This window comes from Peromyscus leucopus, unplaced genomic scaffold (genome assembly GCF_004664715.2).
Source record: "Peromyscus leucopus breed LL Stock unplaced genomic scaffold, UCI_PerLeu_2.1 scaffold_1356, whole genome shotgun sequence".
Taxonomy (NCBI): domain Eukaryota; kingdom Metazoa; phylum Chordata; class Mammalia; order Rodentia; family Cricetidae; genus Peromyscus; species Peromyscus leucopus.
Genome location: NW_023504508.1, coordinates 11,850 through 39,645, shown reverse-complemented (window position 1 = coordinate 39,645; position 27,796 = coordinate 11,850). Strand labels below are relative to the sequence as shown.

The window sequence follows — 27,796 nt, the reverse complement described above, 5'->3', positions numbered from 1 at the left end:
AATGTTTTCATGGCAAACACATGGTCCTTGGGAATGCTAAAGAAGACATGAACATTGTTGAATCCATGAGCAACTTGGGTCCAAGAAGAGCAAGTTCAGCAAGAAGCACACCACTGCCAACTATGGCACAGCTGTGACAGTTCTGAATGACATACACCTTAAACACCAGACCGTCCCATCTGCAGCTCAAAGGGCACCCATCCATCTGTGGCACCCATCCTTCTGCTATTAATATCTTATAGTCCTTGAGTCCTGCTGCTCTTCTTTGGGTTTGTAATTTCCTCATTCCCCTGAAGTTGAGCTGGATTGCACAGTTAAGTTTGTGGTTATGAGTAGAAACTAAATAAGGGAAAGAAAGACACCATATTGTAATAAGTCAATACCTTCTATCCAAAGGGATTTATTTTGCCAAGCAGAGGGGAGGCTGGGGAGGAGCTGTTCGTTCAATCTTGGGGTAGCAAGCTGAAGAGCCAGACAAACACTGGAGCTGTCAACTTCCTTCCAACGCTCCTTTGATGCTAAAGCATCTGTATGGTGATTCCTAAATGCCTTCCTAAACACCTCCTGACAGCTTCCTTCGTGAACACATGCAACTCCTCCAGACCTTTGCTGCTGCTGTGAAAGTCTGTTAGTGCTGCTAGGCAAGGGAACCTCTGAATGTTACTTCTTTATAGAGAAGCAAAGAGGCCTAACTCAACATTAGTGCAGCCATGACAGGCTGCAAACTAACAATATTAGAACTAGGCCTCACTATTACAATAACTAGGAAAAAGCCACAAATGTACCCTGAAGGAGATCGAATGGCTCTCCATGCCTGGGGTGATGTAGAGAGCTCCTATTGGAGTCGGGTGGAGAACTGAGGAGACACGGGCACAGTTGTCACCAGCAGCTCACTTGACTTCACCTCCAGTGCTGAGTCCAGCGGATTGGATTTGCCTTGTGTGCCAGCTCTTTCCATAGCCTGGCTAGCTCCTCCTCTTCTGTGCCTCTTCCTGTTGCCTGACTTCCTCCAACTGCTGCATTTTCAAGGCTTTCCTTTCAGCCATTCTCTTTTCCATCTCTGCGCTCCTTGGCTCTCTTCTCCGTGTCCAGTTGAAAGGGTTCCTGAACTGGGGAACCAGAGAGGTTCTCAGCAACTGATTTCTTCTCTTTCCTGGGAACAAAGACTCCTGGAAGATGATGGTGTTTGGACCAGCCTTGAAGCAAGCTGCTTCCTTCTGCTGCTTCGGTTCTTCCTCTAGCTGTTGCTTCCACATCTCAGCCTTATAGGCACCCCTCTTGTCTGTCTCCAGGGAGAAAGGCTCAGCTTGAGTCACATTCTTTACCTTTTTCTCTGGCAAGTTAATGGTGTCAAAATGGGGCACAGAAGGGCCTTGAACTTGGGCACCTCCCCTTTCTGCATTTCTTTTATTTTCTTTCCTTCTGGAGCAAGTGGCAGTCTTTGTCCCGGTATCAAAGGAAAAGGGCACACCTCCATGTTTCTTGCCTCTGGGAGGTGGGGCTTATAAGGCACCCATAATGTGGCACAGTTTGAGCTCTTTTCTATCCTATACCTCTAAGTGGATCTTTTAACCATGTATGATTTTTTATTGCTATATTTTCTTCTGTTATAAAGTATATGTAAACAAGTCTCATCACACAATATTAGAGAAATTCCTTGTATTAATGTTACCACCTTCCTCAGAAATGTAGTTAAGTACAGGAAACTGCTAAAATTCAGTGAGAGATGTTTTCCAAAATTGTTAATTTATATTTAATATTTTATTTATTTTCTCATTTATTTTTGAGTCATGGTTTTATTATGTAGTCCTGGCTAGCCAGGAACATGTTATGTAAGTCACACTGTACTCAAACTCACAGAGATCCTTCTGTCTGTTTCCTGAGTGCTAGGATTAAAGTAAAGGCATGTACCACCAACCCTGGATGGAATTCATTTACAAAATATCAATTTTTAATAAAAATTTTAATTTAACAACTATCTAGCCATTTGTTGATTGTTTTCTTTAAATACCAACTCCTCAGCACACAATCAACAGGAACCAGATCTAAGAGTTGGGAGCAGAGGCATGGGCTAATATGTCAGATTTTCTTCTAAATCCACCTACCTATGTGAAAATTTGATTCAGTGTGTTGTGCCCTGAGTAAGACCACCACAGAGCCAATATCTGATGAAAGCACATGGGTTTGTTAATAACAAAACAAACCGGCTTTGTTGTGGCAAACTAACACACCGAGTGGAGGAGGATGGCCCTGAGCACTCACTCCAAGGAGTTTTCTATAAGAAAGATTTATGTGCAGAGAGTTACATATCTCGGGATTGGATGAGGGGGCTAGGGTGAGGTAGTTCTTTGAAGTTACTGGCTGAACTATAAGCATGAGGTTACTAATGGCTAACAGGATGCAGGGTATCTACAGAGACATAAATTTTACTCCTATGTCCTGTTTTTGCTGAGCCCAGGATATATACATTCAGATTTATTGCTTCAGTCCTATTTTCCCATAAGTTCAATCTCTGGTTGGCTCTAAAACTGCTGGTCAGCAAATACCTTTAGAGGAGGGGCGAGAGAGCATCTCTCAAGAGGGCTCCTGATTTTTCCTTTCAGTATAGTGTCTATTGTAATTCCAACAGCGAAAAAATACAAGGCCATAGCAAATAGGCAATCCAGAAGAGAAAACGCAAAACCTGGTGTTCCAATGAGCAACATCCTTAATTTGGAATGTAATATTATGAACTCAGAAATAGATTGGGTAGTAAATTCTGTTGAGAACAATTCTTTCAGTGTCTGATAACTTAACTTTGATAATATATAGATTTACAGCATTCAATTGATAATAGTACCTCATTCAATATTACATTAAATTACAAATAGAAATAAGAAAACAACACTAATCTCTTTAATGTATGCATCTCATTTAATTAACAAATTTAAAAAATACCATTTATATTGAATTTAATAATTTTATATTTTTTAAAGCTGAAGGGCACTCATACTAAGACCAGTCTCAAATTCATGATCCTCCTGCCTCAGCTTCCCAAGTTGGTAGCTTTGGAAATATGCACCACCATACCAAATAAAATGTATTTCTCAAACTGGATGGTCAGATCTATGTACTTACATTTATAAGGTATATGTAATTGGAGTTTATATAGCTGCTGCAGTTGCCCTTTCTAGAAGCAACTGCAGAGCTTAAAATGAAACATAGGTCTATTTTCCAGTTTCCTGTCTCAAAACTTGCACTTGTGTCTTTCATAGGGTCCTACTGATATTGAGTGGAAGTTTGCATGAACAAAGCTCTAGATAGATACTTTGATGAAGGTAGAACTTGCTGCCTCCTTTCAAAATTATCCCAACCCCAAATCATTTCTCTATCTTGGCAACTGATTTAACAACACCTTTGTTGGGATTTTGCCGGGCTCCAGCTGCATGACCGCACATGCCAGTTCAGGAACTACTCAAGGGGTCTGGGGTCTTGTGTCTTAAGTCATCAGTGTGTGCTGGTGATTACGTATGTGTAGTGTGGTCAAGCAATCTAGCATGCATGGTGTAGCTCTGTAAGCTCATCTGTACCTTAAAGAACCGGACACAGACCTCACCTCCTCTCAGTCTGTTCTGTTCTCTCTCTCCACCCCCCACCATCTTTCTCTCTCTCTCTCCTTCCCCAGGCCTGGTTCTCTTGTTTCCCCTCAACCCTCTTCCTCCTAATAAAGCTCTGATACTGATACTGGGGTTTGTCATGGCCATGACCTTTCCTCACAGTAACCAGCGCTGGTAACCAGCACAGATTATCATTATTACAACCTTCAGGACCAAAAGTGACCCTGATGGAAGACAGAGGAGGCACAACTTGAGAAGCCTCACAGTAAGACTAAAATAAAATCTGTTTTCCTGGACACAAACTGTTTTCCTCCTTTCTCTTCTGCATGACAGTTCTTATCTTAAAAATGATAAAATCACTCAAACATATGCTTTTGCATTTCTCAGCCATGAGCCACTAAGTCATGTTACATGCCGAATGTTTACCAAACCACGTGGGCAGGTGAATGATAAGGGTGCAGTCCCGCTGATGCAAGCTCCTTGTCCATGCTGAGTCACAGGAACGCCAAGCTGATGACCTGATACAAAATCAACATTGTTAGGTACTGCTTCCTCACTGGGATAAACACAGCCAGTTCTGAGGAATAGAAGTCAACTCTAATCTAGCTGTCTGTGGAATTGACTTGACTAGGGTCCCTGTCCCATACAAGCAGCTGTGTGATTTTGAGAAAGAGACTATCTGGTTGTCATTTTAATTTTCTCCTTTTTGCAATAAAGCAGCGCTATCTGGTGGCCTCCCAGAGGGCCAAATGGGTTTTCTGCTAAGGTAAGAGGATGTGAGGCTAGGTCAGTAAGATGAGGCAAGGTGAGACAGAACAAGAACTATGGGATGGTAGGTGTGCAGCTCTGGCCACAAGGCCTCCCTCTGTAACTTATGAGCAGACCATCGGAGCCTGAGTGTCCCACTTGTCCTGTGCTGAGCTGTAAGTCTGATATGTGCAGACCCAGTGTTGAGAGGCTCCACAATATCTGTCCCTTTGAGACACTGCAGACCTTTCCCACCAAAGCCACATCCCACCAGAAAATGCCAGCCTCCAAATAGAGCCACATGCAACACATCCAATCATAAATGGCATGTGAGGCTTAAGCCCGCCCCTGAAGCACTCTGGCCCAATGAGCATCCGGGCAGAGACTCTAAACCTCCCCCATTCCACCTTGGTCTTCCTGCCTGGGACATTGAGCATGCTCAGACTTGAGGTCGTTAAGGAAATGCTGAGGAGCTGCTGAGCCGTTGTGGAGGGGTCTGTGGAGTTCATCTGGTGAGGGCATTCCCAGGCCAGGGTGGCCAGGCTCAGGGTCTCCTCAGAGTCTGGACTTCCTCACAGCCCTGTTCTGGGAGGCTGAGGTGAAGACAAACCTGCCTTCTTGACAGCAGTCTCCTCTTAGACCAGGTCTAGTGAGGCCGTCTTCTCAGAGCCTGGAGACTCCTCACAGCCCAGTCTCATGAGGCTGAGATGCCCTCAGTGAAGATCCAGGATGGCAGGATGCAGTTCTGAAAAAAATTATAGGCTTTCATTCAGATTATTATGGGCTTAACGTTTTCCATATTTCTTTACTTCATCTTAGTACCTGTGGGATCTGCAATATCCCCTTTCTCATTCCTTATGTGAGTAACTTTAATAATCTTTCATTTTTCTTTGCTAGTGTGCCTAGAGATTTATCAGTGTTGTATAGATATGTCTTTTTCTTACCTCTTGTCTGATTTTCAATTGATTGAATTTTAAAAATTGACTAGAGGCTTCTTAATCACTTTGTTTTTAGTATTTATATAAAATTTATGTCACAGATTACAAATCTACTTAAGTCAGGTGTTAAGTATTTCATATCTATAATCCAAGCCCTTGGGAATCAGGATTCCATGAGTTTGAGAACAGTGTGGGTTACACACGTAGCACTGGATACACTGCTACAGAGTGACATCTTATTGTAGAACATACAAACAAAATCCAAATGTATTCACTTTCATATGAAATCATTTAATGTTTTAGTTTTTTCTAATCATGGTTTAGCTTATTCCATAAATTTGGTTATATTTTATTTCCACTTCAATACTTTTACTTTCACTATGACTTTCTCTTTTAATTTATTGATTATTTTAAGAATGAAATATTTAATTTTTATTTATTGGGGATTATCAAGATACTATTCTGTTATTAACTTGTGCTTTTAATTTCCCTGTAGTCAGATTGCACACATCACTTCATATCAGGTCTTTTATGTTTATTTAAACCTGTTTAGTAGCTTGTAACGTGGAGTATGTTGAAAAGTGACTTGTGTGTTCTGGAAATGCTGTCTTAAGCTGTCATTTGAGGAGGTGTTCTGTAAATGTCTGTCAGGTGAAATTGATTGACAGCAGTGTTCATGTTCTCCTTGTCCTTAATGACTTTCTCTGCTTTTCATTCTTTCTTTTCTCTTTTTACAGTAAAAGAACTTAATTTGGTCATAATTTAAATTTTTCTTATTACCAAATCTTGTCATATGGATATATCAGGAGTTAAATGGAATTTTCTATTCCAAATACAACATCTTGAAGCCTTGTTATATAGGAACTTCTGTCCCTATGTCAAAATTGCACTGAATTATTCAATATGTTCATGTTTTTTAAAAGTTTAAAACCTCATTCATTTGACAACTTCTTATTGTTTAGTTCATATAAACAAATGGTAGAAAGTGAAAGTCAATTTTTTATGTATGCATTGTATTTTTTATTGATTCTTTGGGAATTTCATACCATATACTCTAATCCCACTCCTCTCCCAGACCCTCCATATCTGCCCCTACATCTTGTAGAGTCCTACCACAAAGGAAAACAAAATAGGAATAAAAATAAGATAAAAATAAACAATAATAATAAAAAGAAGAAAACAGTAAAGCACTTTACTCCCCCAGCCCCAGTCTTTTCCAACTCTCCATCACCTCTCCATCATCTCTCCATCATCTTAGTGGCATTGGGAGCTGCTGTGTATCATGCAGGTCTAGTATTGATGGTGTACTGAAGCCAGGGGCCTTGAACCGCCAACACCCCTTACACATCGAACATTTACAAGTGAAGCTGTTGGACTTCCCCTCCTTTTGTTCTGTCGACTCCCATCTCCAACTTTATTTGTCGATTTGTCAGTTTCCATCCACTTTCTCATCCAGGTTGGAGGATTCCTAGTTAAATACTTTTCAAGTGGAGTGTTCTGTCTGTTCTGTTTAAATTTTATGCACAGATTTATTATTTTGCTATCAACTGTGCTACATACTTCAGGTTGTATCTTGCATGATCCAATTATTTTTATTTATTTTTTTATATTTCCCTGGCACTATCTTTTTATGGTTCTGGGATCCTGAATGACCTTATAGTCCTTACATTCCGTTTGGTCACAATCCTTTATTCTTACAACTGAGAGTAGTGAGAATGAACTGACATCATGTACTGCATGGGTGCAAGCCTCTCTGCCTCCCAGGGTCCATAAAAATAAACAGAGAAATTATGAAACAATGATTTGAAAATTGCACATATGTGTTTAGACATGTAGGTATGTACACATGAGTGCAGTTCCCACAGAGATGAGAAGAGGCTCCAGATTACCTGGAACTAGAGATATTGGTGTTTGATTTGGGTCACTGTGATAGGTGATGGGAACTGAACTCAAGTCCTTTGAAAGAGTACAGTGTGTGTTTTTCTGTTAGGCCAACTCTAGCCCCATCATTCAAAAACCTTAAGAGAAGTTTGGAAGATAGTAAAAATGTAGTCATTATGTTTAGTTGTATAAAAATATATGAGCCCTTGTGCAAATAAGTAATTCTTTTTCTGTTTTGTTACTTCTAAAATCAATCTTATTATTCTGTACATTTTAATTATATAAAATAAGTCATTTGTTTCTGTACACCACCTTGTTTCCCAGTTATACTCCCTCCATTTAAAATATTTCCCCTCACACTTCCTCAAAATTTTTTAACCCCTTTTCCATTTTTCTAGATTCCATTTATGAGAGAAGATATGTGTTAATTGTTTTTGGAGAGTTGTCTGTTTCTAAACTTGATGATACATAGTTGGAACAATTTTCTTGAGAATTATGCAACTTTTTTCTATAATTTTTATTTTGAATTATCTTGCATTATTTATGCATATTGTGTGGTCTTTAGTCATTCATATAATGGTGGTTATCTGAGCTCATTCCCTGAATCATCTATTGCAGGTAGTGCAGTGATAAAAATTACACACAAACTCACCTTACATATGTAGTGATTCAGTGTCGTTCATTTCGATCAGTGTGCACACCCAGGAGTGGTATAGCAGGCATGTCTATGTTAAATTTTCATTCATAACCATCGTTACAGCATCCACAGTACCTGGAATGTTTTAGTTTACAATGAACATAGCGTATATGTTCTTGTTCCACCTCCTTTGCAGCATTTAAAAAATTAGATTTGGTGAAAAATGTAATCACTTTAAAGACACTTAAAGCTGGAATTATGGGGCAATCTGAATATTATTTTACTAATGTGACAAATGGGTCTGGGGCCCAAGAAAATGACCACAGAGTCTATAGTATTTGAGCCAGGCTGTAAGTCCTGCTGACAATTTATTCTATTGAAATGGTTGCCATGCATTGTTCTGAGTGGTCAGAGCTGGACCTCATATTACTGCACGGCTGGTGACCTCAAAGTGGTCCATTTGGTAAGGAGAATGTACTTGTGAGTACCTAGTTTAACTTTGCACCCATATTTGTATTTCATATATTTGTTGGCATTTGAGATACTGTCTCAGATATGCTGATTGTGAAAAATTGTTTTCAGCATGCAGAAAATGAAACTCTGCTCTCTATCTTCTACCATACACAAGCTCTGCACCAAATGTGCCATAGACCAGATACCCTGAAAATGCCAAAGGACACAGTAGAGAAAATACTCCCACTGCTAAGCACAGGTAAGGATTTTCTGAATAGGACTCTTGTCCAATAGTAAATGAGACCAAAAATCAACAAATAGGATCTCATGAAATTAAGACTTTTTATTTCAGCATAAGAAAATATAATTTACGTGGTAGCATACAGAATATGAGAAAATCACTGGTGTAATATTGGCATCAGAGTTACTATGTAATTAACTTCCTTCTGTTCTGGTGAGGCCTGCACTATAGGAAGGAATTAGTACCTGCTACTGTGTACCTGGTCAAAAGACACTGGCTTGACAGGTCATAGCCCTTTAGATGATGCTACTATTGTTACTTAGTGTAATAGCAACTGCTTTGTAAATATTTTTGTTTTACACATAGATCTCTTCAGCTCTCAGTCTTGGCCAGAGGTTCTCTTTCTGTGGTATGCAGCAGCAAATGCACAGCCTCATAACTTCAAAATGTTGAAATGACCATGAATGCTCATTCCTAAATGGGACCTGTAGCTCAACCACTTCCATTAGGATAGGAAACATCCTGGAAGTGGGTCCTGAATGTATTGACTGAGCATGAGGGAACTGCTGAGACATGCTGTCCTTTGGACATGACATAACCATTGCTCACTCACAAGATCTGTGATCACCTGCAGCTTCAGGTGACCATGTTCAGGACTGACTGTGAACACACCTATCTGTCCCAAACCAGACAGCTGGAAGAGGCAGCCTGCTGTTGGAAGACAATGCCTACTGAGCATCTGTCTCAGTACAGAAAATAAATAGGAAGCTATAAGTTGGCCTTTTGTATTACTTATCAGTTCCCCTTTCTTTATCTGTCTGCCTCCCAGGGAAGACTGTGATTCCTATTCCCTCAAATGAATGAGTTTATTGAGGTTAATACAGGAGTATAGGTATGGTATTCCTTATAGGAATATGAATAACTCTAATGTGTGGCATCACAAAGGCTCTCATTAGAATGGGTGACTCATGAGGACTAGGACTCTGAATGTGTCTGCATGACTTGTTTGCAGCTGAGTGGGACAGAGGGTCTCCTTTCTTCAGTTCTCCTTAGTTATCACCCATTTAACCTTGGAAGTGGAAGGGCCTTGTAATGCCTGTAAATTTCAGCTTTCCCAGCCATGGTTTAATTGCTGGATATTATGAACCTCTTCTCTTTTTTCATAGAACTTTCTGAGACTTAATGAAATAGTCCTGCCCAGGGAAGAGTACACCAGTTGGATACTCAATATCAAAGGGTCATTTCTGAAAACATATATGCTAGCTATACAGAATGATTGGTTTACATTTAGGAAATATAACTATATGGATATATATTTTTTATACACATATATATGTATAAGCATGTAGCAACAATTAATGAAAATAGAGGTCATTAATTAGAAATGGAGCAAGGAAGAGTATTGGGAGGTTTTGAAGGATGAAAGAGAGGAGAAAGTAATGTAATTATAATCTCAAAAATAATAGAAAAGTATTTCATGTCATAAAAAGGAAAACTGTTACACAACACTTCACCTTTTCCTTAAAATGTTAGTTGTTTCTGCAAGTTCACATTCTCCCATAGAGCTCTGCAAAGGCACTAATGGCAAACACCAGTCCTGAAGTCCCTGGTGAATCAACCATTTTATGTTTGACCTCTTCTGTAAGCACAGCCCAGTGCTCCATCATGCCCAGTGAATTGGCCGTAAAGCACTGCTTCTTTCACATGTATTTTATCAGGAAAACCCCATCCTTCCTTCATCATCTTCCAGTCTGTGTGAGATCTCTGCTTGTGGTAACCAAGCATCCCCAATGCTTCCTGTTAGCCAGTCCCTCAGGAAATATTTTTTCTCAGATTTCATTAGATTAAATAGCCTGTATTTTAAGGAGGTGTCAGTAAGTGCATGACCTACTTTCCCACTTCTATAGCATTCAGATTGAGTTCATCTTTTCTCAACTTCCCACCAATCATCCTGTCTTACTACAGAAGCTCACTGCTGAGAAGAGGAATGTCATTGGGGGAAAGGTCAGACTCAGTCCATATGTATATGGTTCAAATACTGGTCTATCATTTCTGAGACTCAGTTCATCATCAAGAGACTCTCATTATGAAGGTTTTATTGTGACATCTGCAGTACCTGGGTTTGGGGAAGAGAGTTGTTTGAAATTTTGCCCTCCAGCCTGTCCCTTCAACATCATTAAACACACCTTGAAGTGGAATTGACCAGCAAGCAGAAAGCCATGAGGCTTTCCCTACCTCTTCTCATCATGGTAGTTGATGGAGGGTTGGCCTCAATAAAACCAGCTATCTAATCACAGAGCTTGAAATAATTTTTCTGTCTACAACAGCGGAATCTGGAAGAAGAGAAGTTATAAAATTGTCCCTCAGAGATGCCCCTTTGCTGTCTCAGCCTGGATGCCTGTGGCAACAGTTGCAGTAGGAACAGCCCACCTGGAAGTCTTCCTGTCAGCATCACTGGATCCTGGGAACCCACAGTTTCCTGCTCTTCACCAAGTTCTGGATAGCCGGTAAGCATAGTTAGACTTACTTGATGCAGGTGATTTCCTATAATCTGAAAGTAGAGTGGAAGAAGAAGAAGAGACTGAAAACTTGTCTGTGCTTGGTATCAAATGGTATCTGAGAGACTTAACATGTGACATAGATTGTAGATCTCCATCTAAGAAAGATCCTGAAACATCGACACATTGTTAGTAACATCTTAGACAACATCAGTGCTCTAGAAGCATGGAAGTTCCATGCACAGAGTGAAGCATGATCAAGCATGCCCGACCCTACTGTAACAGTGCTACTACCCCATCATAAATGATGAAGGCACCGTCAGTGTTGTGCCACAGTACACACATGCTTGTTTCCATACAACACACACAAATGTGTGCCCACATTCATACATTTAAAAACATGTATGTGTCTACACCTTTGCATGCACACACACACAGACACACACACACACACACACACTCAGAATTATACTTTGAAATTAAATTAGATGTATAATAAATTGGCATAACAAGAAATTAAAAAGAAACAAACAACCTTTTTGGCATTGGTATGCATGTGTGTGGTATGCATGTGATATGCAAAACTATGAGTACAGTTATGTGCATATTTTTATAAGTGTGTATATGATATACCTAATATGTACAACCATATCTAACTGCATATACATGCGTATATAAATATAAAGATAAACTGAAATCCCAACTTCCAGACACCAGCCAAGGAGGCAGCAGAACTTTCCGAGTGGCTGGCTTGATGCGTCAGCTCTTTCCTGCCTTCAACTCTGAGTGCCTGTTATGTTTATTAACAGTATCATTCATTTGAAACAAAATTCTGCACAAATTTTTCACAATGCCTTTTAATATTAAAATATTCTCTACCTTTCAGAACCTCAAGAAAACCCTCTAAGGCAGAAAGCCACAAGTTGATCATGAAAAGTACCAGGGAAGGGCCAATGAGATGGGTAGCTGGGTGGAAGGAAAGAGCTGACTCCTCCTAATTTGTTTATTGTCCTCCATAGGAACAGAATGACAGAATGGCATGGCGTGTATAGTATGTTCATTCTCTCTCTATCGTATGTATATATTTATTTCCTCATCACAAAATAAGTAGATAGATGTTATTATTTTAAATACCAATCAGAAGATTTCTATACACTTATCTTATGATATAATTAATTTTTAAAATAATGAAAAAAATCTCATGCAGCTCACAACTGTTTGTAACTTCAGGACCAGAGGGGTTGACACTCTCACACAGGCATACATGAAGGCAAAACACTAATGTACATAAAAAAGCAAATAAGCAATTAAATATTTGTAGGAGTTAGTGGGGTCAGGAGTCCTACCAGCATCCCACAGAACTAACTAACCTAGGTTCATAGTGACTCAGAGACTGAACCACTAACCAGGGAGCATGCATGGTACTGACCTATGTCCTCTCCATGTATTTTATAGTTGTATAACTTGATCTTCTTGTGAGACTCCTAACGGTGGGAGCAGGGCTTGTCTCTAATGCCTGCTTTTGGGACCCATTCCTCCTACTGAATTGCTCCGTCCAGCCTTCAATGTAAGAAGTCATGCCTAGTCTCACCACAACTTGATATAACATGGCAGGCAGAAATGCACAGGAGGCATGTCCATTTCTGAAGAGAAAAAAGAGAAGGAGGAATGGATGGGGAGCAGGAAGAGTGAGGGTGGAGGAGGGACTGAGAGGACAGGATGGAGGGGAAATTTTGGTTAGGATATAAAAACAGAAATAAACAAATAAATAAAACCAAATTTATTCCAAAAGAGGAAGAATATTGATGGTTACCATATTTAAATTTGAGATACTAAAAGAATGTCCCTCCAGGGACATTGCCACTTATTCTAACTTTATAATGTGTTTCCACTTATAAGGGATTGCTGGGGATGTCTTTCTGTATGTTGTGAATGTGTTGCTCTGAGTGATTGATAAATAAACGCAGATTGGACAGTAGCCAGGCCAGAAGTAAGTATCGCAGTATAAGCAGAGAGGAGAATGCTGGGAGTGGAAGGATGAGTCAGGAGATGCGCACTGCCACCATGAGAAGTAAGATGTAAAGTGCCAGTGAGCCACAAGCCACGTGGCAACTTATAGATTAATAGAAATGGGATAATTTAAGATATAAGAACTGGATAGCAAGAAGCCTGCGACCGCCATACACTTTTTAAGTATCTGTGTGTTTACTTGGGTCTGAGCGGCTGCAGGAGCTGGGTGGACACAGGAAAACTCCAACTACAAGGGATAATTTAATCATGTTAGACATAATTTTGAGCTGGTCTAATGCATAATGCCTTTGTGTTGTACTTGCAATAATTATGTCATATTTAGGCATTATTAAGACATAGTTATTGTTTTACATTTGGAAATTAATCATGACATAAAAGATATAATTGTGTGTCAAGTTGACAAGGGTGCAGATGTGATATCTATATTTGTTTGTCACATTTATTACATCTGGAATTAACTAAAACCCCAAAATGGAGGGGCCTCCCTATAAGGTGCTTTTGCTTAATTTGAATAGAGAAGATCCACATGTAGTCCTGATCTTTGCATTAGGTAGACATTCTTTTAATATGGATATTGATGAGGAAAGAAACACCTATAACTCAGATGTTTTGAGCCCCAAAACCCCACCTGTAATCTCAGCCAGGCCTTGTGCTGGAAGCCCATATAAGGAAATGGAAGAAGGGAGCTTTTGCTCTTTAGCTGCTTGCTCTCACCTTGCTAACAAGTCCATTCCTTCACTGGCATTGGAGCCAACTTCCTTGGGATTCTAGACTATACTGCTGATGGGCTGAGACATCAAGCATAGTGGACTGAGCAACTCATAGATTCGAGGACTTTGCCAATATAGCCAGCCAATGTTCAGTTAGCTGGACCACAGCCTCTAAGTCATTCTAAAATATAGCCTTTTGTATATATAGAAATTCATTCTGTTACCCCATAAAACCCTGACCAATGCACCAGACAGGTATAGAACTTTTAGAGTAGTTTGGTCCTGACAACAGCCTTATTTCACTTATAAATTCCACATGGTCACATTCCCTTAACCTGCTTTTTAGATGATGCTTTGATGCTGGCCTAGTAGGCTTCTATAGCTTCTGGAAAGAAAGTAAAAAACACAAGTCTGAAAATAACACAATTTCTCAAATGGAACACACTGTAATCTAACTAAACAAGTAATTATATGAGATGGAGAGATTCTAGCTTAAGTGAGGAATGAAAAACCAGATGTCTTAGCTTCTGTGGGCCAAGACCTGGCACAGCTCCACCACATGAAGACCAGAGGACACGAGGTTCTTTTTACCCTTGATATGACAGCTCCAGTCTGGAGATCCACGAGATAACTTCCTTTACACATGAACTCTCTGCCTCATTCTCAGTCTCAGGAGTCACATCTATTCCAGAGGAGATTCACAAGAGTCAATAAGTCATCTGGAAGAACTTTCTCAATATAATCTGAGATCTGCTGTGGTAAAAGAGCAGCATCAACCACCTCTCTCCTTTTTTGAGTCTTGCACAAAATCACTCTGCACTAGAGACATGTGGCCCCTGATGCAGGCTCCATCCACTCCACCTAGTCATGAGTTTCCTCCCAACATTGCTTATCTGGACCATCAAGAGGGATTCCTCATCCCACCTGCACCCCAGGACAGTCTTCTCAATTCTGCATTTTATCAGACAGTCTTAATACGTGTTGTCAACCTAGAAGACATCTAGCAAATCTGTGCCAGTCTGACAGTCAGTGATACTGGAGCAGGATCTTGAACCTAGGAGAGCCCTGCATGGATGTATGGCAGCCTAAGACAATTAGCATGCCTGTCCCAACAGGTTTCAAGAATCTTTTGGTTGGGAGTGATCCAATCCACTTAAGACAGCACACATGGCTGGGAGGACAAGGTCAACTACAGGGACTGGAGAGATGGCTCATCCATGAAGAGCACTCATGGCTGTCTCAGAAGACCCACAGGACAGCTAACAAACCTCTTTAACCTAAATTCCAGGTGGAATCTGCTCTCACCTGTCCTCTGTGGGAATTGCATGTACATGGTGGCCAAACACCCATAAGTATAAAGAAAAGCACCACAAAATATCCCAACATGTTTCGCAGGAAATTATCTCTTCTTCTCGGTTATCATTCATGTTATATTTCAAGGAAACTAGAGGCAGATTGCTTTTCATTTCCTGATTTCTTTTATACAATTTTAATGAATATTCTTATTTCCAGAGAGGCCTGGAGCAATATACTTGGTGTACATGATGATTTCGTGAACATGTGTGTACAGTGTACCTCACTTTACTGGCAGCTAAAGATATGACATCAAGGATACAATATGTCTAGTTTTTCTATTATGTAGTGGGTATCTGTGGAGTAGGCTATTCCATCCACATCCAAGGTGTCAGCCTCCTGTGTAGCCCTGAGACCCATGGCTGAGAAATCCTTGTGCAGCCCAAGATTCCTGGAACTTGCTGAGATACATCCAAAACTTTGAGTTCAGGGTTTTCAGCAGTGTGAAACCTCACCTGACTAAAGAAGAGTCTCAGAGTAAAGTTGAAATTGGATTTTATTCATAAAAATACATTCATTTTACTCAATGGGGTCTTTCAAAACAGCAGTCCTTATATACAATGTATACCCTTAGCAAACTATTAAAACAAAATAAGAACAATTAACAAAACTTTAAACCAAAACGAAGGAAACCAAAATCCAAAGCATAAATATCCAACATATAACCAAAAAATTAAGCAAATTTCAGGATCCTTTGGAATTTCATTATGAAAGAGCAAATGAAATTTCATTATGAAAGAGCAAATGGCTTATTCTCTGCAGTGAATTATTTTCAGCAACACTAGCACATGACATGGCATCAGCTTCAGCACTGCACTAGAGAGAATCTTACGCCTTTGGGTGTGGTCTCTCTGGATGGCAGTGTGATGTTAACACAGTCTTCCTTGTCAGATTTCCATTACATATGGAGTCAGCTTGTCAAAGCCTTGATAGTAAGTCCACTGAATAATTCTTGCTCACCCACATGTCCTCTTCCATGTTGTTTTGCCCCTCACTGGGGCCACGTGCTGATGGATGTCAGGGGTCTTAGTAATATGTATTGTGTCCTCTGAAACTCAGACTATTTCTGATACAATCTTTTGTCTGGGAATAGTGAGTCAATTGTTATAGATCAGATTGTGGCTGGATCGCCTGAAGGTTGGTTGATATTTGCCTCACTAGTGAATTCATAGCTGAAAAGAGGTGGCATTTTCTGAGGAGGCCGTGAACCTGGAGTGTAGAATGTCATGCCTTCAAGGTGTCTCTGGCTTCTTCCAGCCTTCTCAGTTTTCTGAAGGGATGCTGTCATGGAAAATCAGTAAAGAAAATAGGATTTAGAAACAGTTTTGCTGTGCCACTGGCAAGAAAAATCAGGGCCTATTCATCCTTAGTAAACAAAAGTTAAGAAAGAAATCACACTTCATGAACACCCTGGCTACTGGGAATGGGACTCAATGGTGGCTGACTTGCCTAGAACATAGTGTTTCTGCCTGAGCAGCTCCATCTGCAGGAGGCTCTCTTCCTGGGCTGTGGTCTGCTCCAGTTCCTGCTGGAGGTTTTCAAACCTAGGGGAGGAAGGCAGCTGGGGCACAAGCCTGGTGGGGACATGCCATGTCAGCTTTTGAGACCCCACCAACTCTACTCAGCTAGACAATCAAGCATTACCTTTCAGCTGAGTTCATTCCCTGCTTCCACAAGGGAAAATGGTCAGAGAGCACCTGGGCAGGATTTTTTTTCTCAGCTTTTAAAAACTGCTAGAAGTTGAACTGGTAAGTACACACTTTGCTGGATTAGAAAAAAACAGCGTATTTCTCCAACAGTCCAAAGACATCATTTTGGAGAAATATCAGTATGTCAAGGTCTGAGGCACAGATTAAGAAAGATATCCCTGGCCTTGATTAGATACCAGGTGAATGGGAACCTCCTGGAAAACTCTATGCCTGCCCTCTAGTGGAGCCTACACAGCAGTGCAGAGAAGACTCTGGTTATTCCTGCAGCTCAGAACCCTGCATGGGATTAACTTGTCAGCTCCTACTCTGTTTAAGACCAGAGTAAATCTTCTCATGAGAAACTGATAAACACTGCAGAGAGCCTGCAGTCAGCAGGAGTGTGCTGTATGCAAATCTGCAAAGGGTGGACACTTCTCTCTAAACCGTGATGTTCCTGATGGAGAAGATGCAGGAGGACACACTTTCCTTCATGATCAAAGATCCTCCTTTCCACGTTTCTGGCTGCCATGGGAATATTTGTGGGGAGATATAATCTAAGGGATGAGATACTCAGAGCATACTGGAGGTCTCAGAATGGAAGAAGGGGACACAGTCCCCATAAGACCAAGGAGAGAGCCTATTGCTCCTAGACACAAGTTTCTGTTGACTGAGCCAGCAACGACACTCTGAGGGTTCTTTCCCTGCCTGTGGCTGGGAGCTTTGCCAATTGACAAAACTCAAATATCACGGAGATCCAGGTACAGCGGACCCACTTGGATCCAACTGCTTTTGGAACCCTGGGCTCCTACCTCATCTGGGACACAGTGAAGTGATGCTGCAGCTTTGATGCCAAGTCCCTTTGCCTGGTGAGCAGCTCCTTTTGCTTCAGCAGGGCCTGAAGATTTTTCTCAAGTCTTTGATGTTCCTGTTCACTAGAAGATTGTGTTTTTAGGGGAGGTTTCCTCACCATGTACATAAACATGCATGCGTGGGTGTACTCTCTCTGTCTCTGTCTCTCTCCAGCACACACATTTATATCCATGCACACATACAAGTACACTACATTCCATCCATGCTTAGTTTCCCAGGTAACACTAATGTAAGAAGAGATCACCTGGGATACTATGGAGAAGAAAGTTACCTTTCATTAACCTACATCCTCTCTACCCATACATATTCCAGCCCAGAGGCAAGAAACACAGGATGCTCTGAGCACAGGATGTGGAGATTGTGTACTCTTACTCAGTTTTTATAATTTTTCAGTTTATTTTTAGTTTATATGTTCAGGTGTTCAGCCTGATTGTGTGTGTGTGTGTGTGTGTGTGTGTGTATGGCACTTGCATGCTTGGTGACCTGGTACAGGAACTAAGTGGGCAGATGTAGTGCTTGCATTGAAAGCCTCTACACAGACAGGTGAACACCTGCTTGCTTGATCTGAAATCTAAGCTCTCCTAAAAAGTTCCCTAGTCTGTGCATTGAAGGCTTAGTTCCCCAGCACTGGACAACTGGGTGGCTGTGGACCAGCCCCTTGCTCCCACTCAGTGCATCCCAGTGCCTCCAAGGAGGGCAGCTACCTCCTAAATAAGCTCTCTATACAACAGGTTGCCTCAATTTAGGCCCAAAGGAATGACCTCAGAAAACTAGAAAATCTCTCCAAACAGGAGTCTATAGTAAGCTTTCCTCCAAGTAAGATGATTGTGTCAGGGATTTATTTGAGTAACAGAAGGTTGACTAACTCACGGCCAAATGATTGCATATATTATTCCATACTTAACAATATCCCATGGACCACATTGTATGTTTGCACTCATCAGTGATAGATATCTGAAGAGTTTGTAGTTGGGCAAGTCAGTTCTCTTTTTGACCAAATGTACCATGTAGCAACGAAATGAGACAGAAAAAGATAGGACGCTCTACTGTGAGGAGACAGGAGATCCAAAGATCTGTGGCTATCCAGCTTAGCCAGAACAGAAACTTTCAGGTTCAGTGAGAGATCCGGGCTGAAGGGAATAAGGGAGAAAGTAACATAGGACACTTGATGTCATCATCAGACCTTCCAAAACACCCACAGACATTCTTACACACAGACACACAGCCCTCAAATCATCAGTGATCAGAATGCAGTGAGGAGGACATCACACTGGATGAGGATGACATTATCAGTTGGATTTAGACTCCTCACACTAGCTGTTATAAGTGAGTCCCACAGATCTGCATCATTTTGGACTAAAAATACGTGGGGAAGCATGCTGTGTTTCTGCAGGCTATGTTGATGCAGTTGGCGCAAATCTGCCACCATGACCCCCACCTGTCATAAGCCCCTTGCCACATCCCTGGTCATCGAGTTAGCTTCTGAATGTAAGATCCAGGATGGGAGAACCGGCCAATGCCACTCACAGCAAACAGTACTGACAAGCTGTTAATTTAGTTTCTGTCACTGTGAACCAAGAGCTTGGCCAGGTAAAGAGAACACCATGGCAGTCTGGGAACAAGAGGGTAAAATGCCATATGACACCCAAAAAGATGTCTATGAGTCCCGGTCATTTGGCTTTTTCAGAGGGTGTTGCTCCTTCCATGCTGTGTCTGCTCTGATCTCACATGACCCCTGCCAAGCAAATGAGACCCAGACCCTGACCTGACTCACTCAGATCTCTGTGGCTCCATCACAGCATGGCTCCTCACATACTGACCTACAGTTGAGTGGTATGTGATTGACCAGTCTCCCTCAATGGACTGTGGCTTCCAGACAGAGCAGTAGGGTTTGCTTGCTCTAAGAGGCTAACTCCCAGAAAGACTTGTGAATGATCACAGAAGCGAACTATTGGATGGGATGGGTCAGTTGGATAAGTGAGTAGATGGTTACATGTGTGTATGTGTATGTGTATGTGTATGTGTATGTGTATGTGTGTGTATGGTCAGACAGGTGGCCAGTTTGTCCCTGCTGCTTCAACCTACCTGCAGCTGCCTTGTCCAGAGGTCATATATCTTCTCATGGGCCTCTTCACAGAGCCTCTTTGCTTCCTCACAGGACTCTTGTAGTAAAATCTGCTCCCCCTGCAGCTTTTTCTTGTCCTCTAGCAACATTCTCACTTTTTCCTTCAGCTGAGTCTGTTCACTCAGGTGCTGACTGTAGAGGGTGCTGAAATATCACAAGAAATGATGAGCTCCACCTCCATCTGCCACTCCTGCCTCTTAATACCATGATTCATGCAAGGACCCATGTCCCCATCCCCAACAGCCCTGGCCTGGAGCCCTCATTAGCCATGCCAGCATCACTCAGGTGCAGGCCAAAGCCAGAGAATAGCCAAATTCCAGAAAGATTTACACTACTTCTGAAGACCCTGACAGCAAAAGGGATCCATGTACCTCTGAAGACTGGATCTGCTACCTCTCCCACACACACACCCTGGTATTTAACTGTTCACAGTACTGGGAAACTATGAGCAGGTAGAGGGAAACCATGCTCTGAGGGAGACAGAAGACCCATCAGGAATACATTCCATCCATGTGTCTCATAGAAACCAGGTCTGTAAGCTCCTGCCAGAGCCACAGAAACCATCGTACAAACCATGTTTTCTGTCTAGAAGTTCCAGAAGCTGACAGGAAAATGTTGGAAGGGCCTCTCAGACTCTTCACACTTAGGAGAACTCAGTCTAGGAGGCACAAGTCCAAGAACTATAAGGCAGGCTGCTTGGTAAGAGGTAAACAGACTAGAACCACAGCCTTCACTTTGGTTCAAAGGTGGAGAAGGGAAGAAGATGCTGTGGGATGTCTTTCTGTATGCCGTGAATATGTATTGCTCCCATTGGTTAATAAATAAGCTGCTTTGTCCTATAGCAAGGCAGGAAGGAGCTAGGCAGGAAAGTCCAGGAGAGACAGAGAAGAAAGGCAGAGGCGGAGGAGATGCCAGCTGCCACCCAAGGAGCAACATGCCAGCAGCCTGGCAATGCAGCAGCCATGTGGGAAAACACAGATTAATAGAAATTGGTTAATTTAAGATGATAGAGCTAGCTAGCCTGAAACTTAAGCCATTGGCCATACAGTTTGTAAGTAATGTGAGCCTCTGTGTGTTTATTTGGGCCATTTGCTGCAGGAGGCAGGAGGGACAGATTCCTCCTGACAGCGGGGTCAGGCAGGACTGGAGAAACTTCAGACAACAAGAAGCAGTCCTCACCAAGTTCTGGAGTCCACCCAAGTCAGGCACTCACCGGTAGGTTTTGGTCTTCTCACTCAGCTCTGTGCACTTGTACAAGGCCTCACTAATCTCCTTGGGTAATTTCTTCACATCTGACATATCCTTCTTATGCTCCGTGTTCTGCATCTCATTCTCCAAATTCAGCCTGTGGTAGGCATAGCCCCAGGAGCAAAGAACCCTGTGAACACAGGCCTCAGGGACCCCATGAATTAAGGTTGTATTTTGCACTACCCTAGCCTACTGGATGTCACACCCTGAATCCTATGTACTGGGAACTCCTGATGTGCATTAGACTTGCTATCCTGCCCAGGGCCAGGAAAGGCTGAGTGTCAACAGGGAGGGAGACAGGGCTCCATGAGCTCCCTCAGTAGGCCTGGAGAGGTAGAGTAGCTCTTCTAGAAGGTCCACAGGTGTGGGCCTTCCTGAAATTTGTGATGACATTTCCACTGTCGTGAGAACAGAAATGCTTTGTACTTACAAGGATATCCAGAACTCATTATCAGTATTGCCATGCATGAGGCACTCCATGAGGATGGCTTTATAAACTCCCAAGGGGATTCCAATGGGCACCAGGGTGAGCACAAAGACTGAGACAGTGATGCTCAAAGTGGAGCTCCCTGGTCTCAGCACTTATATCACCTGAAATCTTTGAAACAGGCAAATCCTCAGGCCTACTATCAATATCCAACTCACAAGATCTGAAGGGACACACACACACACAACACACACACACACACACACACACACACACACACACACACACACACACACACTGTAAGGGAGCCTCTCAGAGACAGTACAGAAACACATGAGACACCAAATCCTGAGCACAAAGAGATGTATTCCCCAGCAGGGCAAGCATGGCATTGGGAGCCTGCCTCTGGATCAGGCAAAGGCAGACAACATGCAGCAGGCTTTTTTCAGCAGTGGGATTTTAAATAGAAAGGTTAAGTCTGTGCTAGGGTGAGTTGCTGAGATCTGATTGGACAGGTTGGCAACTGTAGGCGGGTAATGAAATTTTGATTGTTGGACTTTGGTGTTCAGTTTCAAGAATGAGACTGTGTCCACAAAAGGGAATGAAATAGGGGACTAAATTTAGGAATGTAATCTAATGGTTTATCAAGGGAGAGGGAAGTGAAAAGGGCAAACCTGACACTGCTATGTTTGCGATGTTGGGGCCCCTTAGAGGGCAATTCACATGCAATCAAACCCATACACAGTTAGGATGTCAGAGAAATGCAGGTGGGTGGCATTATCTCCCAGTACAAGGAACAAGACCAGCGAGGAGCAGGGATGGACTCCAGGCCTTCCAGACACAAAGATGTACCAAGTAGGACCACTAGGCCCTTCAAGCTGGTCCCAGAGAAACAAGCAAAAATAAATACCTTGTCAAATACAGAGACTCAGGTTAAACTCAGAGCACCCAGCATGTCCTACAAGCCAACACCTGTGAAGGCCTCTTGAAATGCATGTTGTGATCTTACACCCTACTGCCCCTCTCTGTGGATTGTGATTCAGGCCACAGGCTCTGGTTTTCATTAGGAGGAATCAGAACAGCCTGTGTCCCATCTCACTCCTACAGGCTTCAGTTCTGCCTCTCAGATGCATTCAGGAAAATTTGTTTGTGCAGGTCACCCTGCAGGTGCAGCTTCCAGTGACCCAAGGACTGCTGGAATTGACACAGTAGGGTCAAGACATTCACCAGAGAACAGGGCATGATGAATACCTGTTGTTCAACTCATTGTTGTAATGGGCCAGGAATTCACGCAGTTCATTCCTGTCATTGGTCATCATCTGTAGCTGAAGTTTCAGTTTTTCCACCTGGTTCAGCTGCTGCTCCTGCTCAGTGAGGAAGAAGGGTGTGGATGATGCCTTCCTAGCAGTCCCTGTAGGTACATAAACACAAGTGAATTTGTACAGATGAATGGCATAAGCCAAGAAGATCATGTGGTGTCCCAAGAGGAGGCCTGAGGAAGAGGAAAAGCATGGAACCCAGTGAAGCCCTCAAAGATCAGAGCAGCTCTCCTTAAGCTGGGCCTCATAAGCCATGTGTCTGTCTCTAATCACTATGGCTAGATATATGCCTCAGCCCCTACTGCAGCCCCACTGGTCCTGAAAGACATAAGCAAGGCCAGCCATGTTGGTTTGGAATTGTCATCTCATACCTGATGTGATGCAAGGAAGTCCAGGAGTCCCTAGTGCTCTTCGCCTAACAGCCCTGATAACCTGTGTCCATGACTAAAAGGAACTGAATGTCTCAGACCTGGGTACATGGATGGAAACTTTCCTCCTTGGTATTTACATCAGACATAAAGTGCAACAACATCCCATTCTGATACCGCATTAGTGGTTCTGGGCCTCCTGTTGCATTCTTTGCCACTCAGAATGAACTGAAGGAGGTCACAGCACAGCAGCTGCAGCCTTGACCATCCTGGCCCTCTGCCACCGAACCATCAGGAATCCTCCACCTTGGATCTGCTCTTTAGGAACCCGGATAAGCAGCATAGGCCCATTGCTTCATGATCACAGCTACTGAACCCCAATTACTAGAAGGTCCAGTTCTAGCCTCACCTCCTTAGGAAACTCTCTCTGCAATCAGTGTGATCAGTCTTGCCAACATGTCAATTTGGTGAACTCTATAAGTACTTAGTGAATGCCTCAAGGGCAGTTGGCATTGCCCGACTCTGGTGATTTCACAGAAGATGCCAAGGGCTCTCCAGGATACAATAGAATTTCCAGAGAATGGACTGTTAGGGCCACTGCCAATGGTCATCACCTATCTGATAACAAGCTCTTCCCCAATTCACCAAAAGCCAAACTGCCCTTTCCAGGAGCCTTTCCTGAGAAACAGGGCAAGGCCTTCAGCACCTCCTCCTTCCAATCCTGAGATCTCTCTGATTCATTAGAATCTAGTTCATTCTAATTCAACAGTTCATCATGTGTGGAGAGCAAGAGTCATTTTCCAAACACTGCCCAAAAATGGTTCTTCTCATTCTTACAATCGCAAGCTAATAAGATGAGAAATTAAGGATGCTAAGAAATTAGCTCAGGATAATGGGGAAGGAAGATCAGTTCCATGAGATGAACAAGCACATTAGAGAAGATCCACGGGGCAGTTACAATGTATTGGAATGGTGGATGATTATGTGGGTCCTGTCAGAACAATGATAAGTCATATTGGAAATGATGGAACTTTTGCTAAAACCTTCAGCAGAATACATTTCAACCATCATGAAGTTAGCAAAAGTGTTATCAACTACTGATAGGTATGACTGAAAATAACTAAGGACTGGGCATCCCCAGGTGAGCCCTCAGTCACCAAGAACAAATACTTACAGGAAGAGTGATGTCCCAGTCCTGTACTCAAGTAGAGGAAAGAGGACTGGCTAGTGAGAGGCAGGAACTCAGAAACCTTAGGGGTCACTGACATGCGGCAATACTTGGTGGCTCCTGTCCTGCCAGTGGTTGTTATTTAAAATGTGAGACTCTCTAGCTCTGGCCAGGGGACTTTACTCTCCCTGTTATTAGTGACACACACCAAAAGAAATCCAGTGTGGGTGAAGTGCAGGGCTGGAACTGAAACCTCTTTAGTCCCTCTGTGCTTCCTTCCCACTCAGAGTGAAAGCAGAGGGCCCTCAACAGAGCAGCTTCAGCCTTGACCATCCCTGGCTCTCTGCAAACTAACCATGGGAAATCCTCATCTCTGGGTCTGCTCTTGAAGAACTCAGAGGACCAGGATAGGCCCATTGCTTCTCAGAAACTCTCCCCTCCTTAGCCCCACTCCTGGAAGGATCAGCTGAAGCCTTCCTCCTTCAGGAGCTCCTCATCCCTTTCCCAGGACTCACTGTGCTTTCCCCAGAACCATTTGTTTCTTGATGTGTGACATGGAGACTGAAGGCCATCTTCCTTCTGCCTCCCTCTGATCTCCCTGTGCTCGCCATCCTGTCTCCCAAGAATCCTGTTCAGTCTAGTCAGCATGTCTGTAGGTGAAACACGAGACACTGCACCAATGCCCCAATGACAGTTGGTGTTGCCACAACACTGGTGACATCACATGGAATGCCAGGGCTCTCCAGGAGACAGTAGAATGTCCATGTGCTGATGTCACATGGTCTAGCTATTACTTCCCTGCTACCCTTTGCTTTGCATTTAATATCCATTTAAGAGTAAGCACATACCATATTTGTCTTTCTGGGTCTGTGTTACCTCCCTCAGTATCTAGTTCCATCCATTTGCCTACAAATTTCATGATGTCACTGTTTTTTTTTTAACCACTGAGGAATATTCCATTGTGTAAAGGTACCACATTTATATTATTATATCCTTCAGTTGAGGGCCATCTAGGTTGTTTTCTGGTTCTGGCTATTACGATAATGCTGCTATAACCATGGTTGAGCAAGTGACCTGTGGCATGATTGAGCATCTTTTGGGTATATGCCCAAGAGTGGTATAGTTGTGTCTTAATGTAGGTAGATTCCTAACTTTATGAGGTGCTGCCCTACTGATTTCCACAGTGGCTGTACAAGTTTGCACTCCACCAACAGTGGAGGAGTGTTCCCCTTGCTCCACATCCTCTCCAACATAAGCTGTCATTAATGGATTTGATCTTAGTCATTCTGACAGGTGTAAGATGGTATCAGTGTCATTTTGATTTGCATTTCCTCATGGCTAAGGATTTTGAGCAATTCCTTAAATTTCTTTTTGCCATTTAATATTCTTCTGTTTTGAATTCTCTGTTTAGATCTGTACCCCATTTTTTAAATTGGATTATTTGGTAATCTGATGTCTAGTTTCTTGAGTTCCTTATATATTTTGGAGATCATCCCTCTGTCAGATGTGGGCTTGTGAAGATCTTTTCCCATTCTGTAGGCTGTCATTTTGTCTTATTGACCCTGTGTAGCACAAATCTTAACAGTTCATATTAATAAAAACAAACCTGGAGCCAGGTATTGGGGTGAATGCTGAATGATCAGAGAAACAGAACAAGCCACAGCTAACCTCAGCTTGCCAATTTCTCAGTCAATCCTGTTTCCTCAGACTGGAAGCCTCCGAGTTCTCATCTGAATGGATCCAGATGAACTGCTGCTAAAAGCTAAAAGCTTAAAAAAGGCTCTAGTTCCTGGTCCTCATGCCTTTCATCCCAGGAAGTGATGGCAGGAATCAGAAAGGTATATAATGTGTGAGTATCAGGCACTATAGCCTTTTTTAAGCTTTTAGCCTTTATAGATATAATCAGGAATAAGAAACATCCCTTATATATAATTTACATCGGATCCTATATGGGTCTGCCAGGCCCTCTAGCACAAGGTAATGACTAGATCAATAAACTATTGATAGGAAATGTGCTGGAGGCTAGAGAATTTCATAAAAATATTATGTCAATAGTAAAGACTTAAAAAAGGATTTATCCATAACCTGGCAACAAGCCAAGGAAATTATAAGGAAATGTCAGACCAACTCAGCTACCACGCACACATGCATCCAGAGCTTCGAGTTGGCACACCCCAACCTCTACTCCATCTGTGACCTGCAGGAACATTTAAAAGGACTGGTCCTTCAGAACCATAGCCACAGAGATCTCTGTAACTCAGGGCAACGGCAGGATATCCAAGAGGATTTTCAGTGAGGGTCTAGTACTGATGGTGTACCAGAAGCCAGAGGCCTTGTACCAGACCAACATCACATTACAAAATGAACATTTGCAAGTAAAGCTGTGTGGACAAAGGGTATCCTGCTTGACACACGGCAGCTCCCAGTGCCACCAAGACAAATGCAGAGGCGATGGCGAGGCAGGAAAGGCCGAGGAGTAAAGTGCGTTTTGTTTTTTTGTTTTCGTTTGTATGTTTGTTTTTGCTTTTTAATTAATATTCTTATTTGTTATTTTATTTTCATCTTAATTGCATTATTTATTTTTTTAGTTTTCCTTTTGCAGGGACACTGCAAGTGTAAAGGGCACATACAGAGAGAATGAGAGGTGAATGGAATTGGGGTACATGATGTGAAATTCCCAATAAAAAATGTAAAAAAAAAAAACAAACAAGAAAGAAAGAGAGAAAGAAAGAAAGTACAGAAGGGGCACCCACCTCGACATCAATATGTATATACCCTATGCACCAAGGCCCAGAAATCATGCAAAACTATCTCTGTTACAGAGAGGCCAATTCTAAATCAATCTTTTGAAATTGCATTTTAAGTTTGTCTGGCAAAAAAGAAAATTTAGAAAATTTCTTAGCACTTAAGAAGACCATATTTTAAGAATTGAATCACCATTTAAATGTAAGATAGTCCTCATCTCTCCAGTCCACCCCATAACAAGATACTTTCATCAGCCTCAGTTTCCATAACTGACAGTTGAGGGCACCAAACCCAAACCTGTGCAGCTGGAGGGAAGCTTGAAATTCCTCTGTTAAGCAGTCACCATTTTAGTGGGGCTTGCCAGAGGAGAGTCTCATATAACCAGTTTTCCTGCCGTCTTGAATTCTAAGGAAATGATTTCAATTCTTCTGTCTTAGATGAACATCCTTTCAAAGGAAAAAAAGGTGGGGGGAAACTAGGCAAACGCGACAGTTCTTATGTATTAAATATGTAATCTAAAGTCATTTCCACACACCCAAGTCCATCAGGCACACACCTTTCAGCCCAGCACTCTGGAGGCAAAACCTCACCACCAACCCTCCATCTATCCATCTGCCTGAGTCTATACCATGAGAAAAATCACGTCAGATTCTCAGCTGAAATACATAGGGAAGACCAAAGCTGGGGACAATTTAAAACAGCCTTAAAACCTGTAGCTGTAAGTCTAAGCATGACAATTGTACAAACCAAGTA

At 42.2% G+C, this 27,796-nt stretch overlaps 1 protein-coding gene and 1 long non-coding RNA gene across 2 annotated transcripts; one reads left to right on the top strand and one right to left on the bottom strand.

Annotated features, from left to right (window-relative positions):
- The first annotated feature begins 4,621 nt into the window (after nt 1-4,621).
- Nucleotides 4,622-10,995, top strand: LOC119087125. Its single transcript, XR_005090568.1, has 3 exons — nt 4,622-5,202; nt 8,389-8,511; nt 10,821-10,995. It is a non-coding gene; the product is annotated as an uncharacterized LOC119087125 (long non-coding RNA).
- Nucleotides 10,996-16,499: 5,504 nt separating this feature from the next.
- Nucleotides 16,500-25,173, bottom strand: LOC119087124 (putative leucine-rich repeat-containing protein DDB_G0290503). The gene is made up of 6 exons (XM_037201768.1): nt 24,814-25,173; nt 22,695-22,854; nt 20,982-21,113; nt 19,729-19,912; nt 17,583-17,698; nt 16,500-16,629 (listed from the first exon to the last, which is right to left on the bottom strand). Exons 1-6 carry the CDS (start codon nt 24,944-24,946, stop codon nt 16,500-16,502), a joined length of 855 nt encoding a protein of 284 aa, XP_037057663.1. The 5' UTR covers nt 24,947-25,173.
- Between the last annotated feature and the right edge of the window lie 2,623 nt (nt 25,174-27,796).

Excerpts from the sequence above, each read along its gene's own strand:
- LOC119087124 (XM_037201768.1), bottom strand. The coding sequence starts at position 24,946 with ATGCTGACTAGACTGAACAGGATTCTTGGGAGACAGGATGGCGAGCAC. Across the intron at positions 21,114-22,694 it reads AACAATGAGTTGAACAACAG|GCTGAATTTGGAGAATGAGA; the intron begins GTATTCATCATG and ends TGCCTACCACAG. Across the intron at positions 16,630-17,582 it reads TTCACTGTGTCCCAGATGAG|GTTTGAAAACCTCCAGCAGG; the intron begins GTAGGAGCCCAG and ends TTCCTCCCCTAG.